Here is a 15,875-nt window from a genome sequence, read left to right as displayed (position 1 = left end):
TCAACGATGCGATGTTAACATTCTAGGCTGAAACTCAAATTGGGTCACTCAAAGTACAACGAGTGGGGTTCGAGCCCGAGCCGGGGGCGTTTGACTTCTGACCCCTTTAGAGCCATCGATACCTTGATGTGATTCTTCCCTTCGCTGTTTCGTCACCCCAATCAATCTGTTCTAGAATACAGATCTACCTCGCATGTCTAAATGTTCTTTCGAGAGGATTAATATTTCGAATTTTACTGAGTTTATTTACGGTTATACATTACATTCACTCATGTTTCTCTGCAACTAGTATTATTGGATTATGTAAAACGATTATTACCTTAAACATTGTCAATCGTTTAAAAAACTATTGATTAATTTTCGTATCTAAATAATAGCTACTTCGTGATAAATTTACCTCGAAATCGTCAAAATTAGGCTAGTGACCATAGAGGTCTAAATTTCCTGGACTGTTGAACGATTTTGTAGTTTAACCATAGTCAAGTTATTTAATGTTTCATGAGAAGTGAGAACATAGCATAATCTAGCTAAGAAGACCATGCGTAGTTTAGTGGTACAACATAGTTCATGTAATATTTAAATGGCTGGTTGATAATGTTCTATGTAGCGAAACAGCTGTAGTTATAGATAAACTACATGTACTTCAACTGAATCTAGATCTCCATTGGCTAATAATAGAATAGCAATTCTGAGTCTGACTGTCTACCAATAGTTTGATTTTCCTTCAATTCTCAATACATATATACAGTGTTAAATTCCCCATCTTCAGAAAATTATAACGATTCTTTAAGACTATGAGTTGTTAGACCGCCATATAGTTTAGTTGTAAACTGTCCAATCCACGAAATGTAAATGTAAATTTTTACAAAATTTAAATTTACTAAAGTTTATATTGTAGGTATACTTTGTCTTGAACACGCACAATTAAAGATGCATCAATATTAGGCCTACCAATATAAAATATATGGTCAGCTCAAAAAATATTGTGACAACTAATTCAGATAAAAACATTTTGTCCTGTTAATTTTCAGGGTTTATATTTTACTACAATACCCCCGCCGCAGCAAACCTGCCGTCTAAGCGAATTTCCATTTGGCCGAATTGATTTTCAATTGATCTATTTAAATAACATTAGGTTTAACGAGTACCTAGGTTTGCTGCTACAAGGAAACTAATAAAGTAGTGTGTTTTTAGTAAAATATTGATAGCTTACTATAAAATAAATAAATTTGCCAAGTTTGATGAAAATATATCCATAAACAAGCAAACTACAACATTTTACAATATTCTCCATAAGAATAACATGGGAATTTTAAATTTACCATTTTTTTAGTTTTCTCCGTAACCAATAACCGTACAAAAACACTTTGATATACTGAATTGTTTGTTTTTTTAAGCTCTTTAAGAAGGTTTAGAGAAAAATTGGGAAATTTTGTGTTTTGAGGGTAAGAAGTGAGAAAAACCAATTTTTACCCCATAAAACCCTGTTCCCATGGTCCGATCATGCTGGATCGCGAACTCATTCAAGTTTATCCCGCCTTACACCTTCAAACCAAATTTCATCAAAATCGGATAAAAATTACTCAAGTTATCGTGTTCACGGACACATATCTATTCTATATATAATTCAGTTTTAAAAATCTTTGTACAACTAAATCTAGAGTTCTACTGGACCGATTTTATTAACTAATGGGTCGTTGGAAAGCTTAAGTCGTGTAGATTTGCAAATAATTATGAAAGTTTGTTTTTGTTATGATTTATGGTGAAAATTTTTAAAAAAACATGTTTTCCATAAGAAATACATTGAAAACGGTGTTTTTCACACTTCTTATTTTGGTGCGACTTTTTGGGGCCTTTTTTGAGTGTTTCCAAGAAGTGTATGGTATCAATTTGTAGGAAATTTTATTCTCTTTCAGAATATCACCTTCCACTTAAGTCGATTTCCTCACCATTTAAAAGTTATTTGCAAAAAAGCTAAGCAACCTCCGAATTTATAGTAAAGAGAAAATACTGAGTTAGGGATATTTTTGTTAAACTTTGTACAACTAAATCTAGACTTCTACTGGACCGATTTTGTTAATTATTGGAAAGCCCAACTCATGTAGATTTGCAAATAATTATGAAAGTACGATTTTATTATATCTTTGTGGTAAAAAAGTAAAAATAACAAAAATACATTAAAAACTGATTTTTAAAGTTTCTGTTTTCAAGTTTCTATTTGTAGCCAGCTTTTGGCTGCCTTTATTAAGCATTTACAAGAAATGCATAGTAGTTGTTTGTAGTAAATTTTATTCTCTTTCAGAATATCCCATCCACGTTGGTCGATTTCCCCACCATTTAAAAGTTATTGGCAATAATCTAAGTGATCTCCAAATTTATAGTAGTGAGAAAATACTGAATTAGATATATTTTTGTTAAACTTTGTACAACTAAATCTAGACTTCTACCGGACCGATTTTGTTACTTAATGGGTCGTTGGAAAGCCTAATTTTTGTAGATTTGCAAATAATTATGAAAGTTTGATTTTATTAGATATTTGAGGTGAAAAAATGAAAATAAACAACAATACATTTAAAACTCATTTTTTCCAAGTTTATATTTCCAAGTTTATATTTGTAGCCAACTTTAGGCTGCCTTTATTGAGTATTTTCAAAAAACACATATTAATAATTTGTAGGAAATTTTATTCTCTTTCAGAATATCACCTTCCACTTTGGTCGATTTCCTCACCGTTTCAAAGTTATTTGCAAAAACGTTAAGCAACCTCCCAATTTATAGTGGTGAGAAAATACTGAATTAGAGATGTTGTAGTTAAACTTTGTACAATTAAATCTACAGTTCTACTGAACCGATTTTATTAAATAATAGGTCATTGGAAAGCCTAATTTGTGTAGATTTGCAAATAATCATAAAAGTTTGATATTTTTAAAGATTTACTAGGTTAAACCCGTCATAGTCGACAGTTACTGTAGAGGTTGCAAGCAAGATCGTTTGACTATAAATCAATGACAAATAACTACATTTTTTGAACAATTTGTGTTGTACGTCATTTAGCTGTGTGCTTTAGGTACGTCCGATTTTAATAATCTATAAATCAAATGGATGCTGGTATTTCAAAGAAGGTTCTTAGGTCAAAACAAATAGAATAACGTAATTAGAATTAAGTAAATATATCTAAAACTAAATTCCATATCCAAGATATAATCAAATTTATATTTTCTGATTGAGCGATACAGTATCTTAAACTTAACTGTTTAAAACTATCAATATCTCAAGTGAAAGCCTATGAAGTATTTTAAGACCAAGACATATTAAAATAACTTACATAAAAATAAAGTTACGTATCATTGATTGCAGATAAGTACTAAAACGATTGTAATTATTGTTGATTTTTGATTCAGCAGTGTGTTTTAGGTAGTCAGATCTTAATAATCAATAGCTCAAATGAAAGCTGGTATTTCACTAAAGTTTTTTAGACCAAAATATATAGGGGTAACATATAGAACTGCTGGAATACAACTTTAATTGAAGTGAAAAATAAAAATAATAAAATTAAAATTCTTTCAAAATATACGTCAAAATAAATGCCGATGCTTTATGGCAAATCTGTGGTACGTCCATACCTTTAGTTTAAGACCAAAATTATGAAAATCGGTTGGGTAAAAGAGCTAACCCGACTCGGAAAAGAAAAACCAATAATTTTTATAGATGGCAATAATTGGTTTACCAGTATGCATAATATAATTATCTAATGTTATGTGCTTAATCTGTACCATTAATATTAGTGGGTAAAGTGGTGTATGGATTTCATAACCATTATTTTACTAGAGTAGAGACCGTTGTATTTAACCACAACGGGCACTGTTGCTAGTATATATATATAAATCTATATATATATATATATACATATATAAAAATTTGAACGAATGGTGTTTTTGGCCTCTGGGGACATTAAAATGAAAAAGTAAATCGGTCCCGGGCCTAAGTCTTACCATGAGACCTACGGTAATAGCTACTTCCCTATAGGGAAATTCGCTAAAAAGATATATGGGTGCTAAAAAACTTTATAAAAATGATGTAAATCTTAAATTAGGACTCCTCTTCACAGTCGATAATCCATCAAATTCATGGAGGGGGTTTGTTTGATTGTCTTTGTCTTGTTTTTTCAGAGGTATTTTGTTGAGGACGGTATATTAGTATATTGCTATTGAGTTGTAAACAGTTTACAACGATATTTGTTGATTTAGGGAATAGTATTACTTAAATTTAAAAAGTGTCTCTTTAATAGCCTATATTCACAGAATCTGTAACCACTCTTATCAAATATTCTCATGTACCTGAAATGCGTCTCAGCTGCAATAAAGTCATCAAAATCATCAGGATTTTAGATTATTTTTCTTGGGTCTTAAGATAGTTCAGATCTTGTCGTCTTTGACAATAATTTATTTGGTTATATCACGAAGGATTCACTGTGCTTTAAATCTTACTCCTTCTAGGGTTTTCCTTGTTAAAGAATGTGTCTTTTTATGATCAGAATGTTCCAAGGCCAACAAGAGATAATGAACCCTTTCTTGCTAGTTGTTGTATATTTCTGCCTCCTTAACTCAAAGCTATTTACTGCTGTTTGAAAAGATTGGTTCTCTATATGCAAGATATCATCTTCATCATCATCTGCTTCATAGACATCCCATTTTACGCACTTCATAAAAAATAAAAAATATATATAGGCTATGGATATTTTATTAATTAATTTAACAGTTGAGTACTGTATAGTATAAATCACCACCACTATACAAACAGTGCTTATGGTTGCTTTGAAAAATGCTTATAGTCTCGAGTTATAATTTTTTATTGGTAATAAACAATTTCTATGAACCTCTCCATTTGAGACAGATATAATGTCTTTTTAACTGTAGATAATTAAAACATCAACATATTTATCATAATTTTATAGAATTTATGATAAAAATGCATATGTCAAATTAAAATAATTTTTCATAGACATTCTGTGTTTTTTACCACCTTATGAGTTAAAACAATACAAAAATAAAACTATTTCTTGAAAGTTGTATACATAACAGCTGAAAGAGTTGGACATAGCAACAGCTGTCTCATGGCATGGTCCATTCTGTTGATTGTGCAGTATCTTATCTGAAGTTACGTAACAGCTACAGCTTCAGCGTCTAGAGCTAGTTCTATCAGCACTTAGCACTCAGCACATCATGGGGGAGAAGGTTATTGATACCAAACTACCTGACGAGGGTGTAACCGGTAAGTTTAATCAGTATAAGTATAGAAATTTAAGTCAGTCATGTTGCACATAATAAATCTTTATCATTAAAATTGAGCACTTTCATTGGCAGTTAATCTCTAGGATTTGGTTTGAATAAGGTTACGATGACAGTTTGATATATTTGTCTCATGTAGGAATGTTAAATTTGAGTGCTAAAATGAGTACTGGAAAATTGTGATTAGTGAGGATGGGTTAAAAAAATTGGTAAATTCATTTAGCTTATAGTTAAACTAACTAATTAATAACTAATTACTTATAATTTTTGCATGGATTGATGGATAATAGCTAAATATGACTTAAAGTAAATAAAATACCCTCACCGCTGCACACCTGCAGGCAAAGAGAATTTCCATTTGCCAGATTGAAGTTTCACTCAAATATATCTGTAAAATCTCAGATTTACCCCTATTTAAATAACTAGGTTTTGTGAGCATTATTGAGTAGGTTTACCTTTCCAAGTTCTTGAAGAAAGTAGATTATAATGACGCTCAATAGACATTTCGCTCCAATGTGTGGCATCTTCATCAGGAGCACAGTTTATTTACAACATATGTATTTATATTACACTAAACTACTCAATATTTACACTTAGTCGGCGGACATTGCACACATGTAGGTTCCCTTCTCGGGAACTCGTGTGCAGACCAGTGATGTAATATAAAACAATATGTTGTAAATAAACTGTGCTCCTGAAGATGCTACTCATTGGAGTGAAATGTGCATGGAGCGTCATTAGTCTACTTTCTTCAAGAACCTTGCAAACATAAGGTAAACCTACTCAATAATTTATTGTTTTTGAAACTGGGAATACACTACTCAAATTTAATGAGCACTTAGGATTGATGCTACAGGGCAACTTATATTGTCTTTTTAGTGACATTTTAATAGCATTAGTATGAAATAAATAAAATCGTCAAATTTTATCAAAATATATCCATAAACAAACTAACTACAACTGTTTATTTATTCTCCATAACAATGACATTGATATTTTAAATTTACAAGTGTTTGGAGTTTTCTCTGTAATCGTTAAGCCTACAAAATACTTCAACATACTAAATTATTTGGTTTTTCAAGCTCTATGGGTTTTAATAAAATACCATTTTCAATATGTATGAGTAGCTAATTGCTGCATTTACTTACTTTTGCCGCACTCATTTTTTTACCGCACTCCAGCATTCCAACCACACTACACAAAACAGTGTACTTTTATTAGGCACGTAATACAGGTACGCTAGAAAAAAAATTGGCAACACTTAAAGATACTAGCGCTTTTTATTTCATTCAGAGCTTGGATTTAACCTAACCTAAAAAAGTGTTGTATAGTGTTTTAAAGAATAATTATTTAAATGCTTTATCGTAGGTAACTGTAGGAAAAATATAATGTGTGCGGGTGCACACACTAGTTTCACAAATAAGTGTGGTTACACCACATACATTGAGTTGTTTCGTGCCCCGAAATAGGAGACAAAACTTTAAACATAAAAAATATTTGTTACCATTAAAAGTAGTTGAAGACAAACAATTTAGAATAATATTAGTCCTACACTTATTGGTTACCAAGACATTATAAGGGCTAAAATTAAAAAAAATCACCTTTTTAGTTGTTGCCTGTGTTCTTACACGAACATCTTACTCAAAAACACAGAAAACTTAAAATAATTAAAGATCTTGAAACTGGAATAGCAAAAAGTATATAAACACGTAAAGCAAAATGTTGTGTGCACTGTTATTCATACTGAAAATATATTAATTGGTGGAGATTGCTTGATTATGGATTATTGTTTCATGTAATATGGTGAATTTCGTTATTTTATTATTGTTTCATAACATTTTCTGATAATTTATCAAACCAAAAATATGTATGTGCCTCGTAGCTGCAACCCTAGGTATTGATACAATATACTTGCCAGAGTATAATATCATAGAATAAATTGTCTTTATTTATTATATGATAATCCTCTGGGTACATATGAATCTAATTATAAATTTCTATTATATCATCTGTTTGATTGAACACTTTATTAAACAACACTTTCTCCATACACTATGGTATAGGGGGAGAAAGTAAAAACTGGAAATCTGCTGGTTTTTTCTGTGACAATGTTTTTTTGTAGATTCTTTTTAGGAAATATTAGAGGATAGTGCTAACCAATAGCTCTGAACATAAGATTATTATCAAAACACAAAAATAACAGCAGCCTGCAATATGATTATTTAAAAATAAATATGAATTGGATTTTTCCAAAAATTATATACTTTCAAATCAATCTAAAAACCATACTTACATTACAATATGCAAACAAACCTTATTTTAATTACTCAATACTCAAACATCATTTTTTAGGAATCACTCAGGCTATTTACCCAGACTAGCCTACATTATTTACCATATCCATATCCATATCCATACTAACAACTTGATCCATTCTAACAAAAAATTATGAACAATAATAATTGTAATGTGTTGAATTTTTTACGTTACTGTATATGTTATTTTCTAAATTATTTTCACATTAAAATTTATTATTCGTCTTGATTTAATCATGTTATTCTGTTATAAATTGAGTTAATTATTGTACACATTACACAATAATTTATATTTGAATTGTAGAGCTTTTTGAATTTTATAGAGTTTGATCAGTATATGTCATAGGCTATTTAGATGATATAATTGTTTTCCCATTAAATCCATTAATACCCTAGCTAGCTATGCTCCGGTGAATAAAAATAATCGTGACCTCTATAAATATTTCATTATTTATTAATTTATTTAAGTAATTCATTTAGTCTGTAAAAAATTGTAATGGATGTGTGGTTGAGAACTGTACAACAGTAAATTAAGAGCCAAGAACTATGTTTGTTTGATTTTTGTTAAACCACAAGACAGTTGTTAAATTTACTGAAATACATGCATAATTCAATAAAAGATTATATTTATAGTATAACAAAAATTGCTCTTCATTATTTCACTTTAAATATAAAGTGTGTTGGCAATCGTGATTAGAGAACGAAGTAGAGTCAGCTGTTTGGAGCGGGATGAAAAGCCGGCTGTATAATAGTATCGACATCTGATTCAATACCTTCTGTCTGTTAGCGGCCTGGCCGGTGTACATTGAACTGAAGAGTGCAGACGCTGTACAAGGGCCGATAAATATATCTCATATAAATCTTGTTAGGCATACCACGTGGAACCTACGTTGCGGAAAACCAACCATAGAGTTTTTTTACATAATATATATATTTTTCAATATCTTAAAACTTTCCAAATATATATTTTTGTTGTAAATTGTATATTGATATGGCCGATTACTTAATTTGTGCTGGAGCTGGTTATGTACCTGAAGATGGTCTTACAGGGGCACAGCTGTTTTCCAATGGGGATGGACTTACATACAAGTAAGTATTATTTACTAACAATATTATAAGTAAACTATAAATTATCAATTTCAAGTTTTTAGTAAGGCTTAGATGGGTCATTGTGTTTTTAGGTTAGTGAGGTTAGGATTGAATGAAGCCTACTTCACATTCAGGTGCTTTTGTTTGTTTTCTTTGACTATCTAGTATAGTAAGTTATGTGTTTTCAAAATCGAAGCCACATAAAATGTCATATAGTGGCTATTCAATCTAAAATGGGTTACTATTATGAGCTGCCTTGGCTGTAAAATATTTTCCTTTAGTTATTGCAAACACAACATAACAATAAAGCTCTTTCAGCTTGATGTTAGTTGTATGTTACTTAGCATGAATTGATTTTAAATTAATAATATGTTCGTGGTAAATATAATGTATTGTGGTTAGTTATGTAACATCAGTCGTTAAGGATTAACTATGAACAAATATTATGCTTGTAGGGTTATATAAGTTAAACTTAGAATGTAAAATATTGTATTTACAACATACTTTTTGTTTGGTGAGACTACTAATTGTATTTTTGTTCAGTCTGCGTACAGTTTGTTTAATATTTTCAGTTAATATCCCACCACTACCCTAAACTTACAGACATCTAATCATATAATATAATTAATAGCCTAGCTGTTCAAAACTGAATGCTGAATGAATCTTTTAGCTGGAATTACAAATCTTGGTAGGCAAAACTGTCATTCATTGTGATTATTAACCACATCGTCACTTTATAACTACCTATAGCACTTTCTTTAAAACTACGTTAATCAGAATTGTTTACCTTACTGATTTTGTAGTGCCTACTTACATGTAACTTAAGTAAGTTTAATCACCAACGTAGTCATGTATGAAAGTATGCTTGTTTAGAAGTACCGGTAGGTGAATTATGTAATGCTCATGGTTAAGCTGTTGAGATAGAGGAAAACATAAATGAATTTTCTTTCTATTCCTGGTTTTAAAGTTAATTGAAAATAAAACATTAATGTTTTTAAATAGGCTTTAAGCGCAAACATAAGAAACTTCTTACCTGGTATCGTGAATATTGTACAGTGATTATCTGAACGAATTTGAAACGAGCTCAGGTAAATCAGCTGTTCATGTTCGTATCCTCATGGGATGGGGAATTTAGGGGTATATTTTCAGTCGAAATTGTCTATTATTTGCTTAATAGGCGTACAGTAGGCCTATAGCCTACTTGATAGGTACAGCGCACCACTAAATAGTCTGTCGCTCGTGATTGTGTGGACAGTAGAGCCGTGGTGCTACATCAAAAGAATTGGTCAGATATCTGTGGGACTTTCAATACCATCAGATTTTTGTACAGTTCATACATTGGTTAACATATGGAGCTGAAACTGAATCTTGTCAGATCTATTAATTTGTATAGTTTGAGATATCAAGGTACTGTATTAACTTAATTTTACTTGCAATTCACGTACAAAATCTTCCATATGTAAGCCTATTATCGGATAACAATGTAATGGACTAATAATTCAATAGTTCAAGATGTTACTATTACAAAAGTAAACAATTTTGCAACACAATTCAGACAAACACTTATTTTATCACTTGTGACTCTACATTGTGCTTATTTTCTAGGGTTTCATAATCAATAGCTGTGAAACGTAGGCATGATTTAAAATTAGAAGCATTTAATCCATGTTTGGTTTTGATAAGTACTAACCAACAGTGGATTTTCAGAATGTCATTGTAAACGTGTTTGTATATATTTTTACCATAACAAAATTAAAATTAGAGTTTAAGTACACTTACCTCTATGCTGTTTTTACTTAGCCTATGGGAATTTAATGACACTAAGAACATAAAAAAATCCTTTATATTTATTTTTCTTAAGCAGTTATTTGTTTTCTCATTTACTAAAACTATCATTAATTGATTTATCCATGAACTGCTTGTTATCTTTTCTGTTCTTCTAATCTTGCAGTGTCAAAAATATATTTTGACCAAATGTCTTAACATCAAAATAAAGTTTGAGCAAATTTGTTTGAGGGAGAAAAGTTTCCTGAAGTTATTAAATAGATACTTGCTTTTTTATTAGCAAAGTATGTTTGCTAACCATTCTATAAATCTCTTACATTGTCTGCCAAAAATATAATTCCAAGCTCCCTTGAATATGATCCAGTTCTAATAATTAGAGTTGGTGTATAAGTTCAAATACAAATTCTTATTAATCATCGTACCGATAATCATAAAGTACAACAAATGAACTAAACATTTTCTCTGACCTCTCACCACCGTTTACTTTTTTATAAACAATTAGGGCCTAAATATTTTTGAGAAATCTAGACAGCAATGCTTAAAGGGAAAATTTTAATTATCATGCTTTTATAAAATGACAGCAGTAAGAAGGGTTTAAAGATTGGAATTGGTTACATAACAGGTTTATATAAGCTGTCCCTTATATAACAAAGGATCCCGTTCTATTGTGTCCTTCACATTCTGATCCTTGGCCTTGACCTTGGGATCAGGTCATTTGCCTACAATGAATCTAGGATCATCCTGATCCTGCTAAAAATAGACTGATAATTTTTTGCTTATTTTTTCACAAAGATTAAAGAGTTTTAGTTTGTCGTCTAATCTAGTTTAAAGAACGATTTGTTATGTAAATCTTTTAATAGCTGATTTCAGGCCAATAATTGATATGATATGACTTTTTTATCTTTGTAAATTGGGCAGTAAAAACAATCATTAGTTTCCTTAACAGATTTTGAGGTTTGGTTGGAAATAGAAATTTTGATTGCATAATAAATTTTACAGTTCACATTGTTATACTTGATAATTAAATATTTTTTTAACAGTATTCCAATACTTAATTTATTTCCGTTTATTTATGATATAATTGCGTTTATGTTCACAGTGACTTCATTCTACTGCCAGGTTTCATTGATTTTACTGCAGATGAAGTTGTAAGTACTGATTTATATTTTTGTATACATTTTAAGGGTTGAATATTTAAAGCTATTAAACCCAGAGCAGTTGAATACTTTTTATCCGTAAATATGAAGTGTTTGTTAATGTTGTGCGAGTAAGCTCCTACATTCTGGTAAACAATAACTTGTTATGCTGACCTACAGAAAACTCTTGTTTTAAGTAGGTCAGTGTACTTGATCTGGGGTTAGTGTGAGGGATGGGAGCATTGTGGAGAAGTTTGTGCTAAGACTCCAGGCCCCCTTTAGTTTTGGGACTGGCCAAGACTTAGTGCTAAACTAGAGATTAAAGTTCTTTTCCGAAAAAGGGTTATATACAAATATGTTTTTAATCTTTACAGTATACCTAATCTAACTATGGGTTTGATAGTTATTTTTTGTAATATTGTCCATATTTTGGGCTGTGAATAAATTTTTTGTTGAGTTTCCAGTTTGATTCCTGTGCTAAGTTTCCAAAGTAACTGAGGGTAAACTGCAAGGAAGCCATGAGGTTTGGCTTCTTTACAATTCCACAATTATGGGTTATATCTGCTCAGAATCACAAAAAAAATTATATATGAATAAAAACATTATAATGTTTGAAGTAAGTTTTCAAGGTGAAACTTGACCCAGCAATCATTGATTGTTTGACTTTCAATTAGTGACCTTACTGAAAAACCAGCTTGTCTTTGGTCAGTAACAAAGCTTCATATAGCTCATTCTGTGCATACCTCTTATTTCACATTTACCTACTAATATAAACCATACATATCATGGTTTTTTTTGTCGTAGTGTTATTTAGGTATGTAAACAAAACCAGTATCAATTCATTCATCTTATACTGTCAAACTATATTACTTTAAAAAATAAATTTCCTTCAGATCGTTACTGATTTCAGGACTTGACATCAGCCCTGACAAAGAAGATTACTTTGCAGGCTCCTTTGGTCTCTTCCCCCATGGACACAGTGACAGAGTCAGAAATGGCAATCGCCATGGCGGTAGGTATCTTAAACATACTACAGTTTAAAATAGTTAACTGGATACAGTATAAAAAATTTTAATGGTAATGTAAACATTTTTATCAACCACTTACTCTATTATAGTATACATAAAATTAATTATGTAAGCAGGTCTAACAGAATATGTAAAGTTTTAATGAACTAAACTACAGAAAATATCTTGATTACAGTAGACTCCCTCTTATCCGGACTCCTCAGGACCGAGACCAGTCCGGATAACGGGTTTTCCGGTTAAGAAGACGTCCCCAAAAACTCATTAAAATGGACCGTTTACGGTGATATTCGACATTAATTTAGGAGAGCATTGTATTTAGACATGTGATCACTGGTCTCAAATCTTTCCCACGAGAACAGTCGTTACAGTACCGCCCACTTCCTGCCGATCTAGTCCGGTTAAACCAATGTGCTGATAAAAATTGTCCGGTTAAAGAGATGTCATTTCCCTCGAGTGTAGTCAGGTTAAACCGATGTCTGGTTAAAAGGTGTCCGGATAAGAGGTAGTCTACTGTATATTTGACTGTGAGACCAAAAATTAAAAATGTTCCAGGTTTACCTAAATTAATTTGTAAAATTTTGGTCTCTATTCGCTATCCCCTCTCCCATTACTCACAAATTAAATCCATATTTTAGTGGAGAGTGTTGTTGAAGAGAAGGTTTTGGAGACAACAAGAAATTGGGCACAATTAACTACAGAAATCAAAAACAAATATAAGTAAAAATTAACACATATAACACTTATAGTAAAAAAAAAATTAATTCTCAATCAAATCTAGGAACGATAAAAATTTAGTATTTACCTATTCGATTTGTTTTAAAAGAAAAAAAAAATTGTAAATAAAGAAATTAAATTATTTGAGAAGATACAAATTATAAACCTATTCAACCTGCTATTTGGTCTATCTTTAAGCACATTTCATTCACTTCCAAAGTAGCGTAATATTAAACATGGATATAAAATCTAGCCTATTCTGTTTGTATCGTTCCAGCTTTGTGGAGGCATTGGAATCATTCACCATAACTGCACGCCTGAATACCAAGCCAACGAAGTCGCCAAAGTTAAGAAATACAAACACGGATTTATCCGTAACCCTATTGTCTTGTCACCTGAACATTTTGTAAGTTATGTATGCTTATGGTAATTTAAGTTGTGCAAAAATTTGTTCTCTAATCACTTTGATACATAAACAAATATTGATTAAAGGTATTTAGCCGTGATACAGTAATTAGTTATGTATCATTAAGCTGTGTATACCATCACACATTTGTTTTACAGTATGTTGAGCTCAGTTTATGGGTAAATTTCTCACCTCTGATGATTAATACAATGATTAATAAATTGATTTGATGAAAGAGTGTTGTGTGATTCCAGTAGCGTAAGGTAAAATTATTTGTGTATTTCAACCAATAGTTATCAACCAGGAAAGTATACATGGAGTGTTTTGTTTATAAGTAGGTTTGACTGTTTACAGTATCAGTAAGTAGAGTGTTGGTGAGGGTTGTGTTGTGATAAACAGTGTACAGCATTCTTGGCCTCAGAAAAGCACTTAGCTAGTTTCTAAATAGCTTTGATGATGTACCCATGACAAAGTTTTGTTGACATTCCTTTAAGCTATAACTTTCAGTTATACAGTATAATCAAGCGATAATATCTTATATTCACAAGAGTATTAATACTTCTGGTTATTTTTGGAAATATATTTTTGTTGTAACAAAAGTGCACTTGTGTTTGACTACTATAATAAGTGTATAGTTAATTCTAGAAAGTATAATTTTTAACTGCATTGTGTACAAAATTTAAAATTATTAATGCACTGTTACAACCTAGACTAAATTTTGCCCTTCAAGCATCATAAGAATTTGGGAAACCCAAAACCTCAGTCATTTTCCTTGTCTTTTTAGGTGGCAGATGTATTTCGGCTAAAAAAAGAACATGGTTTCTGCGGTTTTCCAGTCACAGAAAATGGTAAAATCGGTGGAAAACTGGTCGGAATTATCACATCCAGAGATATTGATTTCCGTGAAGATGCCCAAAGTCAAAGACTAAAATTAGAGACTGTAAGTTTATATTTCAAGTATTTTATGCATTCTTTTCTTGAAGATATATAGGCCTAGATATATATTTTATGCATGAATATATCAAGCAATCCTCTGAAACTGTGTTACTAAAGTAACTAAGTTTCAAACACAGTTTAGTAGTGTGATTTTTTTTCATCTCAGCTTGTCATTTTTCAAACTAATATAAGAACAATTTATTTTTCAGTCTTATAAACTTTTTTCAAGTGCTTTTTATTTGATAGCCTACATCTTGCTAAAAGTAACCAATGATCACTGTATGCACAGTACGCATTTACTAATAACTGCTTTTTAAATGTAATTAGAAGTGAAACTTTCTTAGTGTAGCATATTCTCTAACACTAAACAAGTGTGTACTGCTTGTGTTGTTTTCTGAGTCAGTTCAAGCACAAAGCAGTAAGATACAGAGGATACAAGCTTATGGGACAACTAACTATGCGCTTTTAGCTCTGGTATGTTTTTGTTGGGGCGGAAATGTAGCCTACTTGTACCGAGCAAGGAAGAGCCCAAACGTCGATGGCCACATAGCATTGTTGTACAGCAGTTGTAGCCCACAGAGTCTTCCTACAGTGCTAGCGCTGTAGTATGTGATGGCAAGGGGGAAAAGGAGAGCAGAACGACAAATAGCATTTGCTCTAGACACCAGTGACTGGTGCTAGACACTACTCAAGTGTACCATTGAATGTCTCCTCTGTTTCTTACTTCTCTGTGGTTCAGAAAATTCAGTCATTCCAAGCTTGGCTGCAATCCAATATTCTGTTTTTTGCTGTATCTAAGACCAAGTATTGAATCAATGACATATTAGTTGAGATCAATTGCATATGGCTCATTCAATTTAAATTTCAAAATATTCTCCCATTAGGAATGCTTTAAATGTTACATAAACATAAGGAGTTGAATGTTACATAAGGAGGTGAAATAAACCTTCCTTGCTATCACAACTAAACTACTTATGCAGAAAATAAAACCGTAATCTCTAAGTTGAGCTTCATAATAAAGCTAGGGGTACTTTTTTAAATCCACACCATGTTTATAAATACAATTTTTCTTTTTATTTGAGCCAGAAAATAGATATGTATTTACTGCCTACATTATTGTAGTAATAGTTATGATATTGTATCTTCTTCATCTGGGTTTTTTCTCATTTATTTAAAAG

General features: G+C 31.2%; 1 protein-coding gene across 2 annotated transcripts in view; it reads left to right on the top strand.

Annotated features, from left to right (window-relative positions):
- Positions 1-5,219: 5,219 nt before the first annotated feature.
- Positions 5,220-15,875, top strand: part of LOC128984802 (inosine-5'-monophosphate dehydrogenase 1-like) — a 31,060-nt gene continuing 20,404 nt past the window's right edge. The window contains exons 1-6 of one of the 2 annotated variants that reach the window (XM_054404181.1): positions 5,220-5,271; positions 8,653-8,692; positions 11,577-11,625; positions 12,524-12,625; positions 13,633-13,761; positions 14,546-14,701. In XM_054404181.1, coding sequence (XP_054260156.1) covers positions 5,223-5,271; positions 8,653-8,692; positions 11,577-11,625; positions 12,524-12,625; positions 13,633-13,761; positions 14,546-14,701 — 525 coding nt within the window. In that variant the 5' untranslated portion in view covers positions 5,220-5,222. Of the gene's footprint in view, positions 5,272-8,394; positions 8,693-11,576; positions 11,626-12,523; positions 12,626-13,632; positions 13,762-14,545; positions 14,702-15,875 lie in introns of those variants that run through there. The other variant, XM_054404173.1, reaches the window with a different exon arrangement.

Source organism: Macrosteles quadrilineatus, unplaced genomic scaffold, assembly GCF_028750875.1.
Source record: "Macrosteles quadrilineatus isolate MER2022 unplaced genomic scaffold, UCM_ALF_1.0 Scaffold_1__1_contigs__length_201487025, whole genome shotgun sequence".
Lineage (NCBI taxonomy): Eukaryota > Metazoa > Arthropoda > Insecta > Hemiptera > Cicadellidae > Macrosteles > Macrosteles quadrilineatus.
Note: the sequence above shows the minus strand (reverse complement) of the source record. Positions and strands in the feature narration are given on the sequence as shown.